Source organism: Delphinus delphis, chromosome 1, assembly GCF_949987515.2.
Source record: "Delphinus delphis chromosome 1, mDelDel1.2, whole genome shotgun sequence".
Classification (NCBI taxonomy): domain Eukaryota; kingdom Metazoa; phylum Chordata; class Mammalia; order Artiodactyla; family Delphinidae; genus Delphinus; species Delphinus delphis.
Window position 1 is genome coordinate 78,298,918 of NC_082683.1, and position 26,699 is coordinate 78,325,616.

The 26,699-nt window shown below is 39.2% G+C and overlaps 1 protein-coding gene across 1 annotated transcript in view; it reads left to right on the forward strand.

The window, feature by feature from the left end:
* LRRC8C (leucine rich repeat containing 8 VRAC subunit C) overlaps nucleotides 1–26,699 on the forward strand; it is an 88,423-nt gene that overhangs the window by 31,932 nt on the left and 29,792 nt on the right. Inside the window, exon 2 of the mRNA XM_060006371.1 lies at nucleotides 25,751–25,892. Within this exon, the coding sequence (XP_059862354.1) occupies nucleotides 25,755–25,892 (138 nt within the window). The 5' untranslated portion in view covers nucleotides 25,751–25,754. The remainder of the gene's footprint in view (nucleotides 1–25,750; nucleotides 25,893–26,699) is intronic.

Genomic DNA, 26,699 nt, shown 5'->3' on the forward strand with positions numbered 1-26,699 from the left:
GATAATTTTCTAGGGGCAAGAGATGGTTAATAGTTAAGTTTCTTGACCAAATTAACTTGAATAAGAACAATGAAAAGGAAGTAAGTAGTCACTGTCCTTCTATTTTCATTTGGTATATGCTTCCCAGTATTCAAATTCTCAGTACAGAAGGTTCTTGCTGTTTTGCTGCACTGAGTTCCTGAAAGTCACATGCAGGTCCCCCTAAAGGAGATTGGAACAGTGTGAAATTGGGGGATTGCATTCTCCACTCAAGGGTTTACCATCAAACGAAAAATAGGTGTAACCAAGAGTATAACATAAAAGATATTCTGTGGTTCTGGTAAAATTGTGTTTTTCTCTCTACGTACGACAGAAGTGTAAGTGCGATACCAGTTACCCCCTCGTGGAGAGAAGCTGAGTCCTTTATAAACTTTTAAAAGATCTTTCCTCAGACTGGATTTCTCTCTCAGTGCCAGACTTTAGGCTAGAGTTTTGATTGCCCTGCATTCAGTCCTCAGATAGCTAACTCCCCAAATAGGCTTTTTGGCCAATGGATGACAAGGCTGAATTTCCCATAAAGGAGGTTGTTAGAGACTAAAATAATTTCTCTCATGAAGTAGAATGAGTTTGAGCATTGGAATCTGACAGAGTGGAGTGGGAAGTTTTGGTGTGCCAGTCACAGGCTTTGTAACCTTGGAGAAATCATTCGTCTCTCTTGTACATTTCTTCTTCTGAAGAGCTAAGATCATACCTGCCTCATGGGTTTCATGTGGAAGCTCAACAGATAACTTGTTTAATGCCTGGTATTTAGTAGGTATAATAATATTAACTATTCATTGTTAGATCTTTCCTCTCCCTTTTAACAAAAACGATCTTTCAAACCTTGTTTCTTTTGTTTTATAAAGAATTGTTTTTAGTTTGATACCTCAAGTTAGAGCTGAAGGCCCTAAACACCAAGAAATTCTTATTCTTAATAGTAAACTCCCTATCATACTTATCAAACTGGATTGTTATCTCTATTGATAATATTAGTAGTTGTCATATATGAGTGCTAATTTCCTGCCTAGTACAGCAATTAGTGTTTGCCAGAATTACCTCTTATACACTTCCCAGAAACCCAGTGAAGGAAGATACCATCCTTTTCCCCATTTTAAAAATGAGGAAACAGAAGGATTGAGTAACCTGTTCATGGTCACCCAGCTCACAAGTGGCAGAGCCAGGATTCAGACCTGGACGCTTTGACTTCAGTGCCGTGTCCTGAATACTATAATACTAGAGTAATCCTTTAATACTGCAGTAGTACATTAATATGAATGTCTCTTCTTGCCTTAATCGCCAGGGACATAACTCCTCCAAAAAAGTAGAGATTGGGCATGGAAAATTTAACCTATTCCTTCTGTTTTTATTTCTTTTGCCTTTTCCTATAATAAAACCAGAGGTCTAGACTGAGTAGAGATTCTATACCATTTGGGGAAAAATAAGTGTGTGAAAATAATACATTAAGCTGAACTTTTAAAATCATTTAAGACCACATGTCACTGAGGAAAGTCTCATTTGATCCCTGCAGACCCTTTGCCTTCCCCCTATTTAATGCTGTGAATTAAAAGAAAAGAAAGGTACAGTTTATTTATTAGATCAGCTTTGTCTTTATTACCGTGCTTCCACTCCCTTGGATATTTTTTCTTTAATCCGTTTACATGTTTTTTGCCTGTTGCCATGGTAAAGCTCATTCCATGATAGGAGAGATCTTGGTGCCAAAGGTTTTCCTAGTGTTAAATCCTGCATTTTCACTTCCACATTTTTATCTTGGTGTTACTAGGGCAACCCAAATAATTTCATTTTCTCTTTGAAGTTGATACCTTTTAAAGCTCTTATACCCTTATGCTGACTCATTCATGTTCTTACCACTTTTTTCTAGTTTAATTCCTGCAGCTACTTTCTTTCCACACACGTTTTTCTGCTCTTCTGTAGTCATAACAGCTGATGTACTGCAGTGTAGTGGTTAAGTATTTGGGGGATTACAAATCCCACTGAGGATTAGAAAAGCGCTATGGACTTTCTCACCAGAAAGAAGCACCAGTTTAAGAAAAAAGGATGAATAGACAATGGGGAAAGGATTGTCTCTTTAATAAATGGTGCTGGGAAAACTGGACAACCACATGCAAAAGAATGAAACTGGAACACTATCATATACCATACACAAAAATCAATTCAAAATGAGTTAAAGACCTGAAACCATAAAACTCCTAGAAGAAAACATAGAGGGTAAGATCATTGACAGTGTTTTTAGCAGTGAGCTCTTGAGACCCAAAACAAAGGCAACAAAATCAAAAATAAACAAGTGGGATTACATCAAACTAAAAAGCTTCTGTACAGGAAGGGAAACCATCAAGGAAATGAAAAGGCAACATATGGTATGGGAGAAATTATTTGCAAGTCATATATCTGATAAATGGTTAATATCGAAAAAATATGAAGAACTCATGCAACTCAATAGGAAAATAAAAAACCCAAACAATCCAATTTTTAAAAATAGGCAGAGGATTTGAATAGATATTTTTCCAAAGAAGACATACAAATCGCCAACAAGCACATGAAAATGTGCTCAATGTCGCTAATCATCAGGGAAATGCAAATCAATGTCTGTCATCAAAAAGAAGAAATAACAAGTGTTGGTGAGGATATGGAAAAAGGGGAACCCTTGTGCACTGTTGGTAGGAATGTAAATTGGTGTAGCCACTATAGAAAACAGTGTGGTGTTTCCTCAAAAAATTAAAAATAGAACTACCATATGATCTAGCAATTCCACTTCTGTGCATTTATCCAAAGGAAACAAAAACACTAACTGGAAAAGATGTGTGCACCCCCATGTTCATTGCAGCATTATTTACAACAGCCAAAACATAGAAACAACTGAAGTGTCCTTTGATGGATGAACGAATAAAGTAAGCGTGGTGTCTATATACAATGGAATATTACTGAGTCATGAAAAAGGAGGAAATCCTGCCATTTTCAACAACATGGATGGACTTTGAGGGCATTATACTAGGTAAAATAAGTGAGACAGAGAAAGACAAATACTATGTGATCTCACTTGTATGTGGAATCTTAAAACAAACAAAACAACTCATAGATACAGAGAAGAGACTGGTGGTTACCAGAGGCTGGGCGGGGGGTGGGCATGGGGGTCGTGGCTGAAATGGGTGAAGGCGGTTGAAAGGTACAAACTTCCAGTTATAAGATAAATGAATTCTGGGGATGTAATGGACAACATGATGACTATAGTTAACAATGCTGTATTGTATATTAGAAAGTTGCTAAGAGAGTAGATCTTAAAAGTTCTCATCATAAGAAAAAAAATTTGTAACTGTGTGGTGATGGATATTAACTAAACTTGTTCTGGTAATCATTTCACAATATATAGTATGTCAAATCATTATGTTGTACAGTTAAAAATAATACAATGTTATATGTCAGTTATATCTCAATTACAAAAAGAAATAATGGATGGAAATACTGAATAAATAGTCTCTCTTATCCAAATTTATTTGGTTCTTGGGTTTTGAATAGCAAGTTGCAAGAGTTTGTGTAACAAAAAATCTATCCCAGTCTATTCCAGTTCAGATTGTGAAAGTTAAGGTACCTATTTATTTCTATTTTTTATTTTATTTTATTTATTTATTTTTGGCTGCATTTGGGTCTTTGTTGCTGTGCACAAGCTTTCTCTAGTTGCGGTGAGGAGGGGCTACTCTTCGTTGCGGTGCACAGGCTCTAGGTGCACAGGCTCAGTAGTCATGGCGCATGGGCTTAGTTGCTCTGAAGCATGTGGGATCTTCCCAGATGAGGGCTCGAACCCGTGTCCACTGCATTGGCAGGCAGATTCTTAACCACTGCGCCACCAAGGAAGCCCCTATTTCCATTTTTAGTTTTACTTCATCCCAGGACAATTTCATGCTTGCTTTTATATCTCTGTCCTTCTCTGACAGGGCTCTTGACAAACTGCCTGCAGAGGTTAAAGGCTAGTGGTGTGCTTCTTTCCTAGTGCTGGTCTGGCTCACATAAACCCTTTGGGTTTGAATCCATACAAATAGATGAGGAGCAAAAAGAAGGGATAACACATTTTGAGTCTCCTTGCTTATAGATCTGTTGCCCACATAGTCAACTATCGCTTTTTATTTATGTTTTATCCCCAGTACTTGACACAGAGTGGTTGGATAACAAATGTTGAAAGAGGAAGAATGGGAGGGATGGAGGAAAAAGGAAGGGAAAGAGGAAGAAAGAAATGGAAGGAAGAAGGTTCTACCCAAGGGAGGAAAAGAAAAAAACATAAATAAAACAGACTAAAGGAGACTGTCCTCTGACCAAAGACTGAATTTCCTGTGTGTAACTCAGAAGTCAGTTGCGAAGGAGGAATTCTAGACAGATTCTGAGTGAGATGACTACTCCGCAGGCTGGTACACATTTGGACGGATGCAGGAGAGAAGAGCAGCCTTTGGCCCTCATAGCTGCCACCTTAGAAAAAGACTGCTCGTGAGTCCCGGTGACTTTTTGTCCTTTCAGTCTAAGAACATGTAACTTGGGGCACCCTCTGTCTCATGGAATCTGAACGAGCTCAGGCTACCCCTTCCCTCATGTCTCCAGAGACAGAAGATATCAAGTCCAACCTTATTCGAATAAACAGAACCAAAACCTTTCTAATGAGTGATGGAGGGCAAAATGATATGTCTCAAAGGGGGAACCAAAAGCCGTCACATTTCAGCCCTTTCATTCTGCCCAGAATGTTCTCCTGGTCCTGGGCTCCAACTTTATCAAAGTAACTATTCCTACCTATACTTCCTATTTTCATGTAGGCATCACTTCCTAAACCCCCTGTAGCTCAGGTACCTCAGTATAGTAAGTCCCCTACATACGAACGAGTTCTGTTCTGAGAGCACATTCATAAGTCCAGTTTGTTGGTAAGTCCAACAAGGTGAGCCAGGGTCCCCAACTAACACAATCGGCTATATGGTACTGTGCTGTAATAGGTTTATAATACTTTTCACACAAATAATACATAAAAAAACAAACACAAAAAATAAAACATTTTTAATCTTACAGTACAGTTCCTTGAAAAGTACAGTAGTACAGTACAGCATCTGGCATCGAGTGAACAGGCAAGAAGAGTTACTGACTGGAGGAGGGAGAGGAGGTGGGAGGTGGTAGAGCTGAAGGATCATCAGCAATAGGGGACGGAGGGCAAGCTGCAATTTCACTCATGCCTGACGTTGATGGCGCAGGTTCTGGTTCCTTGCTGGATTCAGTTCTATCTACCCTATTGAAAAAACGACCCAGTGATATCTGGGTAGGAGCTCTTTTTATCTCATCATGGATGACACGGTAGCACTGGATTGCATTCCGAACGGCTGCCGCAACCTTCGTGTACCGTTCTACGTTCGGGTCCTGTGCCTCAAAAACTAACAGTACCTTCTCAAATAAAGAAAATCCCCTTGCCATCTCCTGCATCGTGAACCTCTTCAGTTCTTCAGTTACTACTTCTGCCTCTTGTCTCTCTTCGTCCTTTTTCTGGGCTTCCAATTCCATCAGGTCTTCATCAGTAAGCTACACGATGTAAGTACACAAAAACACAACCACTTGTAGAGGATGCACGCACGTGACAGTGTACGCCAGACACGTGAACTAACTTACGTGATTGGACATGCAAACACGTTTGTATCTTTGAAAGTTTGCAACCTGAAGGTTCGTATGTAGGGGACTTACGGTATACTACCAGAGTACCCAAAACTTCCACTTTATCACACCTGTCACAATTGTGATTAAATGGTTGTGTGTCGTTATTTACTATGTCTTTTCATCATGATATAAGGTTCATAAGGACAGGAGTTATATCTGTCTTAATCATTGGTATATCCACATTAGTGAGCTCAATACCTTGCAGATAAAAGCTACTCTAGTACTTGCAGAAAGAATGAATAAAGCTGCCAGGCACCGTGGTAGGTGCTAGGAATATAGAGCTTTTCAATGGCACCGAATCTATCCTTGAAAAACTTTGTGCCTCTAGAGTAGCTATCTCTAATGATAATATATCCCTCTCTCAGCCTCCAGAAAGGAAAGACCAAGGATGAATCAAAATCCTGGCCTTCTAGACCTCATTTCCCTAGGTTACACTTCTTTCCCACAAGAATACCAACACTTTTCATATCTGAGAACATTGAGTAGAAATGAACCAACTTATCTCTTACCAATTTCTATTCCTTTGTTGAGTAGACATTTACTTTGTTTTTCCAGAAACAATTTTAACTTATGTCTGTATAACCATTTTTTAGGGCCCTACAACATTGGTCTGTTAAGTTTTTAACATGGGTCATCTGAAATAGGATTAAACATTACAGGATAAGTAAAAACAAATAAATCCCCACAGTTGTTCCGTAAACCTTGTCTTTTCCCTTGGCCCTAAGCCACCCAAAAGATTATTCACTCATTCCTAAATCCCATTTTACTTCAGAACTTCCAAGGATCTCTCAGCTTTGAAATGTTCGACTTTTAAAAAGACATTTTACTTGTTTCTTCCTCACTTTTTCCTTCTAAATCTGTTTTTAAATGTCTGTGACCTTTCTGCATAGTTTTTCAGTATTTGTGATTAATAATTAAAACCTCCCAATTTAACAACTCTTGAATCAGTTTTATTCCTTTCAAGCATCCTCAATCTGCCTTTTCATCCTACTGATGAAGCTGTTGAATAAAACTGGTTTAGATAACTGGATGTCACCATGCAAGTTGATAATATTACTGGGCTTTAGTATCTTGTCTTCTAGGTCTTTGAACCATTTAAAAATACATTTGGCAGAGCTCAATATCTTTGAAATAGTTTTCTCAGGAAGACCTCATCTGGCCCCAAGCCATCTTTCTTACTAATAATAGCAACTGCAAGTAAACAGTTTCAAAATATTGCTATACAGTTTGTCTATAAAGATGGCACTGTTTGGGGTCTTATTCCAAGTTAGCTGATGGGCTCTAAATTTTTCCCTCTATTTTCTTTTTGCTGACAAAGTATTCAAATTAATAAGTCTGAGATCTCACACTTGGAACTGTTTTTGGAACTGTTCTTGGAACTTTGTTTTGAATGAATTATTAATTTGTTTGATTAATATATATTGAGCACCTGTTATGTGCCAAGACTGTTAGGTGTTGGGAAGACAATGGAGACCAACATTCACCCAGAACCACACAAATGAATGGAAAATGGTGTCTATGACAGGGACAACCAAGAGAGGTCCACAGTGCTGTGAGAGCCTGCAGTGTTGGATTTGCCCTAGTCAGTGAGATCAAGGACAGCTTCTCTGAGTAAGTGGTACTAAAGCCAAGCTCTGCAGGGTACATAGGAGTCTGAAAAGTGAGGAGAGATTGAAAGAACATTCCTATCGTAGGGTTAGCACCACAAGGACCTGCTACTATTGCTTGTATCTCCTTTGTAGTGACTTTATGAGAGCCCCAGAGACCACTCAACCTTTGCAATCATGTGCATCACCTAGTTTCTTTCCTTTTTCTGGAGGGCGGGAAATAGGGTCTTATTATGTGTTTTTGGAAAAGAATAATTATCTTCAGAAACAGATGTATTTTAATGAATTGATTTATATTTTCCAAGGATTTTTTCATTTAGATTCTTGGCACAGTCTAGGTGTGAGAGGCAAGTAGCCTTTGACCATATTCTCCTGGAGCCTTCATATACAGAAGCTTCTTATGCCCTTTGCCAGCCTTTAGGATGTGAGACTCTAGGAGAACTGAATATCACCATGTTAGATTTTATTTAGCTTTGCTGTGAGAGAATAAGAGTTGGAAGAGGGAACTCATATAATGTCTAACTTGGAAAAGATGGGCCATTAAATCAATGTGTTAACTTTACAGCCAAACCCAACAAATATTTTTCTTTTAGGCACAAAGCCTTGTGTTAAATATTTATTGGTTGGATGGACAAAAACCTAATATTCCAATTTTCAGGTACATTCATGTCAGTTTTAATATGCTGACAGTAAAATTCTGGTCATTGTTGATTTTCTCCTGTAGTTTTTTTTTTTTTTCTTGGAGACTGGAGGATCTGAACTTCTTCCTTCCATCATGGATTTTACCGAGCACAGCCAACAGAAAAGACAGACCAAGAGCTAACTTCTTGAGAATAACCTTCTTGAAAAGCCCCAAAGAAATTTATTCAGCATTTAATATTTTTCTGCTATTAACAACCCTACCATGGTCCCTGATCTTAAAAAAGAAATTGTGAATGTCAGATTCTTATAAAGATGAGTTAAAGGATGATAAAAATGGTCATACTATAAATCCATTAGTCTTTCAATCTCTCACTTTAACCGCCAATCTCTTGTTTCCTGAGGAGGGTTACTTTTGTCTCCTACTGTATTTAACATGGCTGGAAATTTGAAATTTTACCCCATTGAAAAAGAAAGCTTAGTAGCAAAGTTTTGATAACAAGTTGCTTTAACTTCCCTGTCACTCTTTTGGTTGGTGCTCTGTTTTCATACATACCAGTCTACTTATGTGTGTGAAAAGGTGTTTATAAAACACACCAAACTTTCTGTTGGAACAGAAAAGGCAACATTCCCCCCACAGAATCATTAGGAATTCGATTCAACAAACTATTGAGCATTTTAGGCCCCATAGCGTGCAATATGAAAGAAAAGGTGATCCCTGCCTTTTCAGACTGCTCTATTTTGTGAAAAATAAACAAAAAACTTTTTAGGGCTTCCCTGATGGCGCAGCGGTTGAGAGTCCACCTGCCGATGCAGGGGACACGGGTTCTTCCCCTGGTCCAGGATGATCCCACATGCCGCGGAGCGGCTGGGCCCGTGAGCCATGGCTGCTGAGCCTGCGCGTCCGGAGCCTGTGCTCCGCAACGGGAGAGGCCACAACAGTGACAGACCTGCGTACCGCAAAAAAAAAAAAACACAAAAACTTTTTAGTTTTAATGTTCTAGAGAGCAGGAATTTTCCCGTCTTCTCCACCTACCTCTCCTCCCTGTCCCTTCCTCAGAGAGAAAGTTGCCTTCCAGGTAGATGGCTTCCTGCACTTGTTTAAATCTTCCGGCCTGCACTGTATATTCATGGTGTGTCAGCTGCTTAGAACTATTATGCTCTCTTTGTTCAAGGGGGAAAACTGGACTAAAGATAAGCCTCAGTCTTTTTTTGTCCATTAAAGGAAGAAATAAATCATCTTCAAAACAATCATTACAGATTTACTAAATTGAAATCTAGACTTAGTTTTTGGATGTGAAGACTGGTAAGAACCGAAACCTCGTCTAAATCACATACGGGGAAACACACAGTCTTTTCAAGAGTTTAGAATCTTATGGGGTTGGGGGGCGGGGGGTTGAGTATACACTAATTCCTGGAAGATTGTTCCCGGTTTAAAGGAAGTAGAAACAGTGTGGAATGAAGAGGTGACCAAGAAGACCAGTGGGGTGCAGAGAGCTGAGGGAATGAGTAACATTTTATGATTTTATGATAATCTTTTATGGTCAGGGTTTAAAAAACGATTAGATCACAATTTAGCCTCATTCTCAAAAAGATTTCTGAGTTGAAATTTACTTAAAATGTATAGATTAAGCATTACATAATTATTAGTGTCATATACATGTAGCTGAAGCTCTTTGACAAAAATTCTAAAGAAATCAAGATCTCACTAAGATTTATAAATGCAGTATTCCAGACCATTATATTATAAATAACACTTCTTTGTTTGGATCTGTTTTCTGCCACTTGTTTCTTAATAGGGTAATGTTTTGATAAGGGAGTCACAAAATGTGGCCATTGGGTACAGGTTGGTGCCTAAGAAGTCGTCATCGAATGACACACCCTTTTTATAACTGGTGACAGACATTGTACATTAAAATTTCAGTGACCCGGGCTTCCCTGGTTGTGCAGTGGTTGAGAGTCCACCTGCCGATGCAGGGGACATGGGTTCGTGCCCCAGTCCGGGAAGATCCCACGTGCCACGGAGCGGCTGGGCCCGTGAGCCATGGCCACTGAGCCTGCCCGTCTGCAGCCTGTGCTCCGCAACGGGAGAGGCCACAACGGTGAGAGGCCCGCATACCGCAAAAAAAAAAAAAAAAAAAAAAAAATTTCAATGACCCTTAACTTTGAAATTATAAATTATTCCTGACTCTTGTCCTCTTCTCAAACTGTCTCTTCAGTAGTGGATGTACTTTGAATAGTCACTATTTACAGTGTGAAGCTGTGTGATAATCGTTACTCTCTTATTTATTGTAGTATCAAACTATAACAGAGGATAATAACATAATAGAAGAATTTGGTCTTTACTACAAAATGCTCAATTGGGTGTGTATATGTTTAGGCCTCTTTGAATTTAACAAATATGTATTGAGGGTCTATTCTAAGGCACTGTGCTATTTTCTAGAAGATACAAAGTTAAACAAGATATAAACCTTGTCCTCAATGAAATGAAAACAACCACCTCTTTAAATGCACCATTGGCACCAGAAACAATAATCAATCACATGTACAAAGAAGAGCAGTTACAATTCATGCTTTCATAGGAATTTCTTTCAAGCACATTCTCCTAGTAGAGTACACAGGGGTGAGGCAGGCACTTTGTCTATTTTGTTCACTTCCATTCCACCAGCACCTAGCACGGTGCGTGGCATATCTTAAAATTTATATTTTTAATGTACATTTTAATATACATTTTAATACATATTTATTATAATGCTATAATTATTTATAGCAAGTGCATGAGTAAATGAATTATGCTTGTGAGAGAGAAAAATCAGCTACTGATAATAGTACATAACAAATTTTTGGTGGTGGTGGGATGAATTGGGAGATTGGGATTGACATCTATACACTAATATGTATAAAATAGATAACTAATAAGGACCTGCCGTATAAAAAATTAAATTAATTTTTTAAAAAAAGCTTATGACTGTGTTAAAGATAACTGTGGAAACTAGTATGTAAAGCAGCAGCCTTGAGATGTGTGACCTGAAGCACGGTGACTAAAGGAGTTTTCTTTAAATATGGGAAGGGTATAATGAGAAAGAGGTATTCTATCTTTACTGATTAAAAGATAACTAAAATTGCCAGGTAGGCATAATTTTTGTTCCCCACCTGTCTTAGAAAAACAGGTTAAGCTCATTTTGAATACTTTTCAAATAATGTGATTGGGCCATTAATTTAACACACGGCATAGCAGAAATATTCAAGGAGATGATAGTACAGAAGTATCCACTGGGTTGCAAGTTCAACTTGCCTCGTGATTCCTTCTGAATCTAAAGTTCTCATTTATGGGACTATAAGAGCACTATAGCTTAAGAATCATTTAAATGTATTAATAATAGTTTATTTTTCATTTTATTTTCAAAGAGGGACATGAAAAGAGAAATTCTATTTAAACCATTTGTTTCCTAGTATATTTTAGATTCTGTACATTCAGATCAGCATGATGTAGTTAACTAGGAGCTGTATAGTAAGAGGTAAGATTTGACCAGAAGTCAAGGCTCACCGCTAGCTGTGTTCCTTGGGTAAGTCACATAATCTCTCTTGGTTCAGGTTGTTCACTCATAAAATGACAGTTATGGAGTGGATGACTTCTGAAAGTGCCTTTTGGGTTCTGAACTGTTATAACCCATTTATGAGTTTCTTTAAATTAAGTATATGTCTATAGACCCATATAATTATGGTCTTCTCTAGTGGATTTTTCTAAAAAAAATTTTGTCACATATACCACAACTACAGAGTAAAACACAATCAAGAGTCACACTCTCCTAAGAAAGAAAGATATTTCTATAAAATTAGAAACTTCGGCTTTTGTCCTGTTTTTTATTTCCATCTTTGCACTGCTAGAGGAAACGTAATTTGTTTTATAATTGATGTTTGGAGCATGTTCTGATGACTTTATTTTGATTGGTACCACTGAGAAGGACCCATAAATAAATCATGGTATTTCTGTGCCCTTCCTCTTTTACACTGCTTTTCTGCACTGGCCTTGGCTCTGCCAATGTCCCGGCCCTGCACTGTGGGATCTTCCTCCCATGACATTACTCAGACACACGCTTTGCTTTCATAATCATTCTTTCCAAAACGAAAGGCAATTGCACCCCCTATCTTTATTAAAATTACTAGTTATTCACTGATTTATTCAGCAAATATTGAGTGCCTACTATATGCCAAGCATTATTTTCTAGGTACAGGGACACGTCAAAATACAAAATAGAATTGAAAAGAAAGTTCCTGTCCTCAAGAAACTTTCATTCTTTTAGGGGGGACAGACAATAAGGAATATAAGTATTTTTTGACAGATGGGATGTGGGATGTAAGAGACAAAGAAGACTCATGGATAACTCCAGAAACGTTGGTCTGAGCACCTGGAAAGATGGAGTTGCCATCAAGGGGGAAAAGTTGCAAGAGCAACAGGGCTTTGCCAGGGATGGGAGAGGTGGAGATAAGGGAATGGAACTGGAGTTAGTGTGGCACGTAGTGAGTTTCATGTGTCTACTGGATGTCCAGATGGAGATACCGAGTAGGCAGTTGGGTCTGCCATTTAAAGCACTATGCTCACAGGGGAGTGAGTTAGAGGAGAGAACTGCATCGAAGACTAAGCATTGGGCACACCAAAGTCAGAGGTCGGGGGAAGATGAGGTAACAGACAAGTAGTTAAAGAAGGAACAGCATGGAAAACAGGAGGAAAACCTAAAGGCTGTGACATCCTGAAAGCCAAGTAGAGAATGGGCACTTTATGCCAAATGCTGAAGATAGAGCAGGTAAGGTGAGGGCTGAGAATTGACCATTAGATTTAGCCACGTAGATGAATAATATATGTGGGTTTCTTTCCTGTAGAATTCACACTTGATGCTCAGGAATTACTGAATTTTTAAAATTCATTTTTGTAAGGGGACACTCACTATGTTACTGATATGATTACTATTATCACTTGGAATTGGCCCTTGTTTCCTTGAGTGGTATATGATTGTACTGTCTAAAGGTGATGCCATTCTCCATCTGCCAGAAAAATGTGGAACAAAGCACTGTTAGCCATATATACCCACCTGATAGCTGTTGGAAAACAGTGTTAGCAATCAGATTTGAATCAAAGTAGAATATGTTTGGTATTCTTAAAGTCATGGGTTAACAAATAGAGTAGAATTTGTTCTGTAATTAATTCTGGAGAAGATATTAAACTTCTCCTGAGAGGGAGGAAGACAGATTGTTTCAGGAAGAACCAGATAAATGAAAGAAATAAAAAACTCTGAGTTTGCAACTAACTTTACCAATATTCTTTACCTAAGGATTATGTTATGTGATATTTTTGAGAGGTAAAATTTTATAGACAATGAGGCCATTAAAATGACTTTTGGTAATAAGTATTTTTAATAAAAGTAATGCAAATAGATTTCTGCAAAAGGATACAGAGGCAAATATATAACATAATATAAAAGTTTATATATTTTTAATTAGGATACCAGAATTTCTTTTTTAAAAATTTTTATTGGAGTATAGTTGCTTTACAATGTTGTCTTAGTTTCTACTGTACAGCAAAGTGAATCAGCTATACGTATACATATATCCCCTCTTTTTTGGATTTCCTTCCCATTTAGGTCACCACAGAGTGTTGAGTTCCCTGTGGTATACAGTAGGTTCTCATTAGTTTTCAATTTTATACAGAGTATCAATAGTGTATATATGTCAATCCCAATCTACCAATTCATCCTAGCCCCCCCTCACCTTGGTATAGGATACCAGAATCTCTTGATTGAATGTGAAATGCCATGTTTCCAAAGACATTATTAGGTAAGCTAAAATCTTACATAATGGTTGGAAATTAGAGCTGGAAGAAATATAAAGATAACCATTTATATTTCTAAAATAGAAAAAAAAATTAAATATAAGTATAATTATCCTAATTGATCTTTAGGGGAAAAAACTATAAACTCAGCAGTTTATTCAGAAGTGGCTTCTTCAGCTTGAAATGGTCACAAATCGTGTGGAAACTACAATGATAGTGAAAGAGAAATTGTGTCATCACTGTAATACACAACTTTAAGAGATGCTGAAATTTGTGAAAGAATACAAAATTGTTTTTCAATTAAGCAAGCACAAGGTTCATCTACCCTCTGTTTAGTTTTGGCGTTTTTAAGTCAACTTCTCCTTTACTTCCTCCTTGCATCAAAAATAATTCCAAGGATTAAATCTGTGCTGGATATTGGCTTTGAGCCTTGTGATATGTAAAAACAATAAAGTCTATGTGTATGTGTATTATACATCTGTGTGTGTATTATACGTATGTCTGCATACATTTATATGTATTATATATACATATAATGTATATGTATACATACATTTATGTATGTATACATAAATGTATACATACATTTATATGTATACATTTATATGTATTATATATGTACGTACATATAAGGGCATGTACATACACGAGCACACACACTTACACACACTTACCCAAAAGAGGTTAAGTACATTGAGTAGAGTTATAATGCTGAAAGTCTGTTTCATCTTGACTGTTTGTTTCTCTGACAGTCCGTCTTAACTAGGCTGTACCAGTATTAGGAAGCAGTAGATAATACTTAAGTTTCTTAGATTCCTCAGTTTGTCTTTATTTTCCCTATTAAGAGAATGATGCCAATGAAACAACTCAGCCAAGGACTCGGAGAATCTCATGATTAAGTGCCCAGGCCTTTGCTTTTTCAAGGTGAGCCATAGATAAAGGAAGGAACAGTGAGCCTCTACCTCAGTGGTTCTCAAAGTGTGACTCATGGAACACCAGTCACCTAAACATTTTCAGGGGGTCCACAAGATCAAAACTAATTTTTAATGCTAAGATATTTTTTTGCCTTTTTCACTGATGGTACAAAAGCAATGGTGGGTAAGTCATCTTAGCGTGAATCATAATAGAGGCACCAAATTCTACTGTACAGTATTCTTCATTGGCACACTTTTACAACTTAAAGGAAGAAAAAAGCCAGTTTCATCTAATGTCCTCATTGAATCAGTAAAAATTATTATTTTAATAGCTCTTGACCTTTGACTACGTATTGTAATAATATACAGTGTGATGAAAGGGAAGAATACATAAAGCACTTCTGCTGAATTCAAAGTACAGTGGGTGTCTCAAGGGAAATCCTTATTGGAGTTGAATTAGCCACTTTATCATAACGTACCATTTTTAATTGAATAAAACAACTGATTATTCAGACTTGACTATGTGGAAGATACTTTCTCAAAATGATTGAAGCGAACTTGACATCTCAAGGCAAACAACTGATAATATTTGCTGCCACAAATAAAATTCAAACTTTCAAGTGAGGAATAGAATTTTGGAAAATTTGTGTCCACCACCATGAGTTGGATAGCCTCCAATTACTTAAAAAATTTTCTGATGAAAGCAGTAGTGATATTAATGAATGTGATTTTTAGGTATGATTTGTAACATTTGTGAGATCTCCATAACTAAGTGATCCAGTATTTTCCAGATGACCAACACATGTTTTTACCAAATCATGTACAGATAAAAGATCCATTCAAAGTGAAAGATAGACGAATGAGTTTTTTTTTTTTTTAACATCCTTATTGGAGTATCATTGCTTTACAATGTTCTGTTAGCTTCTGCTGTATAACAGTGAATCAGCCATATGTATACATATATCCCCATATCCCCTCCCTCTTGCATCTCCCTCCCACTCTCCCTATCCCACCCCTCTAGGTGGTCACAAAGCACCGAACTGATCTCCCTGTGCTATGCAGCTGCTTCCCACTAGCTATTTGTTTTACATTTGGTAGTGTATATATGTCAATGCTACTCTCTCACTTCGTCCCAGCTTACCCTTCCCTCTCCCCATGTCCTCAAGTCCATTTTCTAGGTCTCCGTCTTTATTACTGTCCTGCCCCTAGGTTCATGAGAACCTTTTTTTTAGATTCCATATATAGGTGTTAGCATATGGTATTTGTTTTTCTGACTTACTTCACCCTGTATGACAGACTCTAGGTCCTTCCACCTCACTGCAAATAGTTCAATTTCGGTTTTTTTTTATGGCTAAGTAATATTCCATAGTATATATGTGACCCATCTTCTTTATCCATTCATCTGTCGATGGACACTTAGGTTGCTTCCATATCCTGGCTACTGTAAATAGAGCTGCAATGAACATTGTGGTACATGATTCCTTTTGAATTATGGTTTTCTCAGGGTATATACCCAGGAGTGGGATTGCTGGGTCGTATGGTAGTTCTATTTTTAGTTTTTTAAGGAACCTCCATACTGTTCTCCATAGTGGCTGTATCAATTAACATTCCCACCAACAGTGCCAGAGGGTTCCCTTTTCTCCACACCCTCTCCAGCATTTATTGTTTGTAGACTTTTTTTTTTTTTTGCAGTACGCGGGCCTCTCACTGTTGTGGGCTCTCCCGTTGCAGAGCACAGGCTCCGGACGCACAGGCTCAGCGGCCATGGCTCACGGGCCTAGCCGCTCCGCGGCATGTGGGATCTTCCCGGACCGGGGCACGAACCCATGTCCCCTGCATCGGGAGGCAGACTCTCAACCACTGCGCCACCAGGGAAGCCCCCTGTTTGTAGATTTTTTGCTGATGGCCATACTGATTGGTGTGAGGTGATACCTCATTGTAGTTTTGATTTGCATTTCTCTAATGATTAGTGATGTTGAACATCCTTTCATATGTTTGTTGTCAATCTGTATATCTTCTTTGGAGAAATGTCTATTTAGGTCTTCTGCCCATTTTTGGATTGGGTTATTTGTTTTTTTGATATTGAGCTGCATGACCTGCTTGTATATTTTGGAGATTAATCCTTTGGCAGTTGCTTCATTTGCAAATATTTTCTCACATTCTGAAGGTTGTCTTTCCATCTTGTTTATGGTTTCCTTTGCTGTGCAAAGGCTTTTAAGTTTCATTAGGTACCATTTGTTTATTTTTCTTGTTATTTCCATTACTCTAGGAGGTGGGTAAAAGGGATTTTGCTGTGATTTATGTAATAAAGTGTTCTGCCTATGTTTTCCTCTAAGAGTTTGATAGTGTCTGGCCTTACATTTAGGTCTTTATCCATTTTGAGTTTATTTTTGTATACTGTGTTAGGGAGTGTTCTAATTTCATTCTTTTACAGGTAGCTGTCCAGTTTTCCCAGCACCACTTATTGAAGAGGCTGTCTTTTCTCCATTGTATATTCTTGCATTGTTTATCAAAGACACGGTGACCATATGTGTGTGGGTTTATCTGGGCTTTCTATCCTGTTCCATTGATCTATATTTCTGTTTTTGTGCCAGTACCATACTGTCTAGATTACTGTAGCTTTGTAGTATAGTCTGAAGTCTGGGAGCCTGATTCCTCCAGCTCCGTTTTTCTTTCTCAAGATTGCTTTGGCTATTCGGGGTCTTTTGTGTTTCCATACAAATTGTGCAATTTTTTGTTCTAGTTCTGTGAAAAATGCCATTGGTAGTTTGATAGAGATTGCATTGAATATGTAGATTGTTTTGTGTAGTATAATCATTTTCACAATGTTGATTCTTCCAATCCAAGAACATGGTATATCTCTCCATCTGTTTGTGTCGTTTCTAATTTCTTTCATCACTGTCTTATAGTTTTCTGTATACAGGTAGTTTGTCTCCTTAGGTAGGTTTATTCCTAGGTATTTTATTCTTTTTGTTGCAGTGGTAAATGGGAGTGTTTCCTTAATTTCTCTTTCAAATTTTTCATCATTAATGTATAGGAATGCAAGACATTTCTGTGCATTGATTTAGTATGCTGCTACTTTACCAAATACATTGATTAGCTCTAGTAGTTTTCTGGTAGCATCTTTAGGATTCTCTATGTATAGTATCATGTCATCTGCAAACAATGACACTTTTACTTCTTTTCTGATTTGGATTCCTTTTATATCTCTTTCTCCTTTGATTGCTGTGGCTAAAACTTCCAGAAATGTGTTGAATAACAGCGGTGAGAGTGGGCAACCTTGTCTTTTCCTTGATCTTAGAGGAAATGGTTTCAGTTTTTCCCCATTGAGAACGATGTTGGCTGTGGGTTTCTCATATATAGTTTTTATTATGTTGAGGTAAGTTCCCTCTATGCCTACTTTCTGGCGGGTTTTTATCATAAATGGGTGTTGAACTTTGTCGAAAGCTTTTTCTGCATCTATTCAGATTATCATATGGTTTCTATCCTTCAATTTGTTAATATGGTGTATCACATTGATTGACTTGCATATCTTGAAGAAACCTTGCATTCCTGGGATAAACCCCACTTGATCATGGTGTAGGATCCTTTTAATGTGCTGTTGGATTCTGTTTTCTAGTATTTTGTTGAGGATTTTTACATCTATGTTCATCAGTGATATTGGCCTGTAGTTTTCTTTTTTTGGTGACATCTTAGTCTGGTTTTGATATCAGAGTGATGGTGACCTCATAGAATGAATTTGGGAATGTTCCTCCCTCTGCTATATTTTGGAAGAGTTTGAGAAGGATAGGTGTTATCTCCTCTCTAAATGTTTGATAGAATTCGCCTGTGAATCTTGTCTGGTCCTGGGCTTTTGTTTGTTGGAAGATTTTTAATCACAGTTTCAACTTCAGTGCTTTGTCTGTTTATATTTTCTATATTTTCTTGGTTCAGTCTTGGAAGGTTTTGATTTTCTAAGAATTTTCCATTTCTTCCACGTTGTTCATTTTATTGGCATATAGTTGCTTATAGTAATATCTCATGATACTTTGTATTTCTGCAATGTCAGTTTTTACTTCTCCTTTTTCATTTCTAATTCTGTTGATTTGAGTTTTCTCACTTTTATTTCTTGGTAAGTCTGGCTAATGGTTTATCAATTTTGTTTAACTTCTCAAAGAACCAGCTTTTAGTTTTACTGATCTTTGCTATTGCTTCCTTCATTTCTGTTTCATTTATTTCTGATCTGATCTTTATGATTTCTTTCCTTCTGCTAACTTCGGGTTTTTTCTGTTCTTCTTTCTCTGATTGCCTTAGGTGTAAGGTTAGGTTGTTGATTTGAGATGTTTCTTGTTTCTTGAGGTAGGATTGTTTTGCTCTAAACTTCCCTCTTAGAACTGCTTTTGCTGCATCGCATAGGTTTTGGGTCATCGTGTTTTCATTGTCATTTGTTTCGAGGTATTTTTTTATTTCCTCTTTAATTTATTCAGTGATCTCTTGGTTATTTAGTAGCATATTGTTTAGCCTCCATGTGTTTGTATTTTTTACAGTTTTTTCCTGTAATTGATATCTAGTCTCACAGCGTTGTGGTCCGAAAAGATACTTGATACAATTTCAATTTTCTTAAATTTACCAAGGCTTGATTTGTGACTCAAGATATGATCTATCCTGGAGAATGTTCCATGAGCGCTTGAGAAGAAAGTTTATTCTGTTGTTTTTGGATGGAATGTCCTATAAATATCAATTAAGTCCATCTTGTTTAATGTATCATTTAAAGCTAGTGTTTCCTTATTTATTTCCATTTTGGATGATCTGTCCATTGGTGAAAGTGGGGTGTTAAAGTCCCCTATTATGATTGTGTTATGTCGATTTCCCCTTTTATGGCTGTTAGCATTTGCCTTATGTATTGTGGTGCTCCTATGTTGGGTGCATAAATATTCACCATTGTTATATCTTCTTCTGGATCAATCCCTTGATCATTATGTAGTGTCCTTCTTTGTCTCTTCTAATAGTCTTTATTTTAAAGTCTATTTTGTCTGATATGAGAATTGCTACTCCAGCTTTCTTCTGATTTCCATTTGCATGGAATATCTTTTTCCATCCCATCACTTTGTCTGTATGTGTCCCTAGGTCTGAAGTGGGTCTCTTGTAGACAGCATATATACGGGTCTTGTTTTTGTATCCATTCAGCCAGTCTGTGTCATGTGGTTGCAGCATTTAATCCATTTACATTTAAGTAATTATCAATTTGTATGTTCCTATTACCATTTTCTTAATTGTTTTGAGTTTGTTTTTGTATGTCTCTTCCTTCTCTTGTGTTTCCTGCTTAGAGAAGTTCCTTTAGCATTTGTTGTAAAGCTGGTTTGGTGGTGCTGAATTCTCTTAGCTTTTGCTTGTCTGTAAAGGTTTTAATTTCTCCATCAAATCTGAATGAGATCCTTGCTGGGTAGAGTAATCTTGGTTGTATGTTTTTCCCTTTCATCACTTTAAATATGTCCTGCCACTCCCTTCTAGCTTGCAGAGTTTCTGCTGAAAGATCAGCTGTTAACATTATGGGGTTTCCCCTGTATGTTATTTGTTGCTTTTCCCTTGCTGCTTTTAATATTTTTTCTTTTATTTAATTTTTGATAGTTTGATTAATATGTGTCTTGTTATGTTTCTCTTTGTGTTTATCCTGTATGGGACTCTCTGCCCTTCTTGGGCTTGATTGACTATTTCCTTTCCCATGTTAGGGAAGTTTTCAACCATAATCTCTTCAAATATTTTCTCAGACCCTTTCTTTTTCTCTTCTTCTTCAGGGACCCCTATAATTTGAATGTTGGTGCATTTAATGTTGTCCCAGAGTTCTGAGACTGTTCTCAATTCTTTTCATTCTTTTTTCTTTATTCTGCTCTGCAGTAGTTATTTCCATTATTTTATCTTCCAGGTCACTTATCCGTTCTTCTGTCTCAGTTATTCTGGTATTGATCCCATCTAGAGTATTTTTAATTTCATTTATTGTGTTGTTCATTGTTGCTTGTTTCCTCTTTAGCTCTTCTAGGTCCTTGTTAAATGTTTCTTGCATTTTGTCTATTCTATTTCCAAGAATTTGGATCATCTTTACTACCATTATTCTGAATTCTTTTTCAGGTAGACTGCCTATTTCCTCTTCATTTGTTTGGTCTGGTGGGTTTTTACCTTGCTCCTTCGTCTGCTGCATATTTCTCTGTTTTCTCATTTTGTTTAATTTCCTGTGTTTGGGGTCTCCTTTTCGCAGGCTGCAGGTTCCTAGTTTCCGTTGTTTTTGGTGTCTGCCCTCCAGTGGCTGAGGTTGGTTCAGTGGCTTGTGTAGGCTTCCAGGTAGAGGGGACTGGTGCCTCTGTTCTGGTGGGTGGGGCTGGATCTTGTCTTTCTTGTGGGCAGGGCCGCATCCGGTGGTGTGTTTCGGGGTGTCTGTGAACTGAGTATGGCTTTAGGCAGCCTCTCTGCTAATGGGCAGGGTTGTGCTCCTGTCTTGCTAGTTGATTGGCGTGGGGCGTCCAGCACTGGAGCTTGCTGGCAGTTGGGTGGAGCTGGGTCTTAGCATTGAGATGGAGATCTGTGGGAGAGCTCTCGCTGATTTATATTACATGGCGCTGGGAGGTCACTGGTGGTCCAGTGTCATTAACTCAGCTCTCCCACCTCAAGAGGCTCAGGCCTGACACCAGGTCAGAGCACCAAGACCCTGTCAGCCACATGGCTCAGAAAAAAGGGAGAAAAAAAGAATGAAAAAGAGAATAATAGATGAAAAAAATTATTTAAATAAATAATAAAAAAAGAAGAGAACAACCAAACCAATAAACAAATCCACCAATGATAACAAGTGCTAAAATCTATACTGAGATAAACATAAAAATTAGAAACAAATAAGTCGCAGACAGCAAACCCCAAGTCTACAGTTGCTCCCAAAGTCCACCTCCTCAATTTGGGATGATTCGTTGTGTATTCAGGTATTCCACAGATGCAGGGTACATGAAGCTGATTGTGGAGCTTTAATCCGCTGCTCCTGAGGCTGCTGGGAGAGATTTCCCTTTCTCTTCTTTTTCGCACAGCTCCTGGGGCTCAGCTTTGGATTTGGCCCCACCTCTGCGTGTAGGTCGCCTGAGGGCGTCTGTTCTTCGCTCAGACAGGACGGAGTTAAAGGAGCCGCTGATTCGGGGGCTCTGGCTCACTCAAGCCGGGGGGAGGGAGGGGTACGGATTGCGGGGCGGGCCTGCGGCGGCAGAGGCCACTGTGACGTTGCACCAGCCTGAGGCGCGCCGTGCGTTCTCCCGGGGAAGTTGTCCCTGGATCACGGGACCCTGCAGTGGCGGGCTGCACAGGCTCCCAGGAGGGGAGGTGTGGATAGTGACCTGTGCTCGCACACAGGCTTCTTGGTGGCGGCAGCAGCGGCCTTAGCATCTCATGCCCGTCTGTGGGGTCCCGGCTGCTAGCCGCGGCTCGCACCCGTTTCTGTTGGCGCTTTTAATCCCCTCTCCCCGCGAACCCGGAAACAATGGTCTCTTGCCTCTTCTGTAAGTCCAGACTTTCTCCCGGACTCCCTCCCTGCTAGCTGTAGCGCACTAGCCCCCTGCAGGCTGTGTTTACGCTGCCAACCCCAGCCCTCTCCCTGCGCTCCAACCGAAGCCCGAGCCTCAGCTCCCAGCCCCGCCCGCCCTGGCGGGTGAGCAGACAAGCCTCTCAGGCTGGTGAGTGCCGGTCGGCACCGATCCTCTGTGCGGGAATCTCTTCGCTTTGCCCTCCGCACCCCTGTTGCTGTGCTCTCCTGCGTGGCTCCGAAGCTGTCCCCCTCCGCCACCCGCAGTCTCCGCCCGCGAAGGAGCTTCCTAGTGTGTGGAAACCTTTCCTCCTTCACAGCTCCTTCCCACTGGTGCAGGTCCTGTCCCTATTCTTTTGTCTCTGTTTTTCCTTTTTTCTTTTTCCGTACCCAGGTACTTGTGGAGTTTCTTGCCTTTTGGGAAGTCTGAGGTCTTCTGCCAGCGTTCAGTAGGTGTTCTATAGGAGAGGTTCCACATGTAGATGTATTTTTGATGTAGTTGTGGGGGGGAAGGTGATCTCCATGTCTTACTTCTCCACCATCTTGAAGGTCCTCCCTGACGAATGAGTTTTAACATCAAGGAGTTTGAAAAGTTCATTGATATAGTTTTCAGATTCCATATTGCAACTAACCAAGTTAGTTTGATATATTATCAAAAGTTAATATCCCCAATTATATAAAAAGTCTGTTAAGAAAGTCCTCCTTTTGCTAACTGCACATATATTTGATTCATAAATTTCAATCAAAACAACATATCTCGGGCTTCCCTGGTGACGCAGTGGTTGAGAGTCCACCTGCCGATACAGAGGACACGGGTTCGTGCCTCGGTCCGGGAAGATCCCACATGCCGCGGAGCGGCTGGGCCCGTGAGCCGTGGCCGCTGAGCCTGCGCGTCCGGATCCTGTGCTGCACAACGGGAGAAGCCACAACAGTGAGAGGCCCGCGTACAGCAAAAAAAAAAAAAAAAAAATCTCAGCAGATTGAATAAGCAGATATGAGAATCCAGCTATATTCTATTAAGCCAGCTTTTAAAGAGATTTACAAAAATATAAAACAATGCTATTATTCTCATTAATTGTTTTTGTGTTGGAGAATATAGTTATTTTTTATAATAACAATTTATGTTAACTTGTAATGATTTGTTATTTTTAAGTGAGTTAATATATATTTTTGAAATTTCTTGGTTTTAATTTCTCATGTGGCCAGTATTGATAGGTATCACCCACCTAAAAAGTGCTCTTTGAGGTCCTCCTCACTACATTTTAGAACATGAAAGGATCCTGAGGTCAAAAAGTTTGAGAACACAGCTCTCAATAAAATACACATTGGTATATTTTATTCCTGAAATTGTTCCTTGCTTCAAAGAACAAGCCCAATTCCCTCCAAGATGTACAGGAAGTTATCATGAAGGAGACAATAACTAAATCTATCAAAGGATGCAGACTACAGCACAGGCACCATACTTGTTAGTGCTGTCACTGTAGCTGGCTAGGGTCCCCCCCAATCTGATTGAGTGAGCATTGCTCCACGAACAAGCATCCGAATTCACCCATCAATTTAACAGACAGTTGTTCAGGGCCTCTTGTTTTCCAGGCACTGTGGTAAGTGGTAGAGGTGCAAAATAGAACAAGACAGTAGCTTTTAGGCAGAATGTGGAAGTTAAGATGAGTTCGTGCCTGTCTGTGACCGCCACTGGATAGCTGTGACAAGAAAACATTTGGGGCCATGAGATTATAATGATCCATTGAGAAGAAAAAGGTCGTGAAAGGTCAGGAAAATCAAACTTTGGACTAGTCTGAAATGCTAATAACACTAGGAATAAGTGAAGTTTTTCATTTAGCTTGGGTGGCTTGCCTGCAACCTATGTTTTGAGAACACACATATGCATAACATATAGATTTTCCCCCTTCAAGAAACTTCCAGCCCAGTGGTGGTAACAAAGTAGAGTTAAGAAAGTTGTGTTTTGGGACTTTTCATGGTGGTCCAGTGGGTAGGACTCCGCACTCCCAATGCAGGGGACCCTGGTTCCATCCCTGGTTGGAGAACTAGATCCCGCGTGCATGCTGCAACTAAGAGTTTGCGTGCCACAACTAAGAAGTCCTCATGCCACAACAACGAAAAGCCCGAGTGCCACAACTAAGACCTGGCGCAGCCAAAAATAAATAAACATTAAAAAAAAAAAGAAGAAAAGGAAAGTTGTGTTTCAATAAAATGAGGCAATCATATCAAATGCTGCAAAGATGTCGAGTAGGTAGGTCATAGGTGAAAGCAGCATGAAGCGGTTGAATTTTCAACGTCATGTTAAGGAAGACTGCTTAAGAAAAAGTCAGATAAAGCAGTGAGATGGAATGGAACACATTATAATAGTTTCCAAAGATAAACAGCAGTGAACTCAAAGAAGAGGCTCTGGTTTTCTTTAGGCTGTTTATTGTACAGCCTTTAATTCACTATTAGGGAAGAGAAGATCCAGGAAACAAAAAGGGTTGGAAGAATGAGCACCAAATGTAGCTTTTCCCTGCCTTTAATCAGACTAAATAACAAGGGCAGGTGTAAAGAGCAAGATTATTGGATCCAAAGATGGCAAAAGGGAGAGAAACTGTCTTTTTGGCCCTCACTGGCCACCCTTATTCCTTGCCATGAGATAAGGAAAGAATATTCCTTCTCCCTGTAGCTGGATGGTTACCTTCAAGTCTTAGATCATAATACAGGCAGTGGGACTGAGCGATAAGAAAGGACAACGCAGGCTAAGAAAAGGATGTGTCTCTTTTCCGCTTTTCCCAGAGCCTCAGTGCACCCTATTCATTTATCCTCTGTCATTTAGATAGAGTTAGGTGTTTCCAGAGAAAACTGTCAGAGGATAAGTTTGAGGTTCACAGTGAAATTTAGGAAATAGAGAAAAAAATCAAGTCAAAAGCACAGGAACCAAAAAAAGAGGGAGGGCAAAAAAAAAAAAATTGAAGTTCTCCCCAACACCTCCTCCCCACAATGAGATTGTCCCTTTTACAAGAAGAGGACCAGTGGCAAAGTCGTTTGCCTTCCCCAGGGAGCAAGCAAAAGGCTTTACAAATAGGGCTTAGTAAATAATTAATACAAACCAATGCTGAGGATACACTTAAAAAAGTAGTTTGAAGCAAAAACCCAAGATGATAAGATAAATAGCAAAAACATTTTAAAGGATGGGCTCTGCTCTTTCTGCCATCTTTGTGCTCTGTTTAGGGGAAGGGAGACCAGGAAATAACGGGTGGCTCTGGTCATGCTCTCTCTGGTCCATGTGGAGCTAAAGGGCACCCACTGGTTAGACAAGAGTTAGCAAAGGTACTTGATTTTTCGACATGGGGCTCCTTATTTCCTCAACTGGTGGATTTCTCAATAGCTTGTTCAAACTCTGAGGTGCTGTGACAGCTCCTGGACTGATTCCGACCACTGAATCCGACGAGTTGAAGCAGAATTTCAAATGCTGTTAACAATGCAGTATGTTGTGCATAAAGATAAATTAATTCACCAGTAATCTCTCTTTTCTCAGAAACATGATTCCGGTGACAGAGTTCCGGCAGTTCTCTGAGCAGCAGCCTGCCTTCCGGGTTCTGAAGCCATGGTGGGATGTATTTACCGATTACTTGTCCGTGGCCATGCTGATGATCGGTGTGTTCGGATGCACTTTGCAGGTAGGTCCCTAGCCTCATGTCAAAACAGAGCCAGGGGCTTCCCTGGTGGCGCAGTGGTTGAGAGTCCGCCTGCCGATGCAGGGGACGCGAGTTCGTGCCCCGGTCCGGGAAGATCCCACATGCCGCGGATTGGCTGGGCCCGTGAACCATGGCCGCTGAGCCTGCGTGTCCGGAGCCTGTGCTCCGCAACGGGAGAGGCCACAACAGTGAGAGGCCCGCGTACCGAAAAAAAAAAAAAAAAAAAAACAGAGCCAGAGCAAGTCACTAAGCCGTTGAAACCCCTTTAAAAAGAGTGTGTGATTTTTAACCATGTATATATTAGTTGCTCTTCTGTACTTATGCATGGTGTTTGTAATCATGGCAGGGAGCCTGAAGCCTGATTTCCCAAACTTTCCTAATTAGGTAAATACGGTACTTGTAAGATTTAACAGAGCTCAAAGAGCAGTTGACTATAGTCAAGTAATATTTGATGTCACAAACATCAAAGGGAGCCCTTTATCTTTCAAAGTTGGTTTTATACCCACAGCAAAATACAGAATATAGCAAAATATATTATGTATAGCCAGAGTGCCATTTATATTGTTAAAATGGAATGTTTTTCTTTATCTCTTATATTTACCCCGATAAGATTTTCTGGGAGGACTGACATTTTGATGAGATATTATCTTACCCAATGCTTAGTTCTGAGTTAAATTGTACCTGAATCATAAATTGTTCTATATAGATACTGTATATTCATATATTGAATCCAGATTTTTTGCAAACCTATGTATCAGGCACCATACTTTGAGGACATATATACCTGTA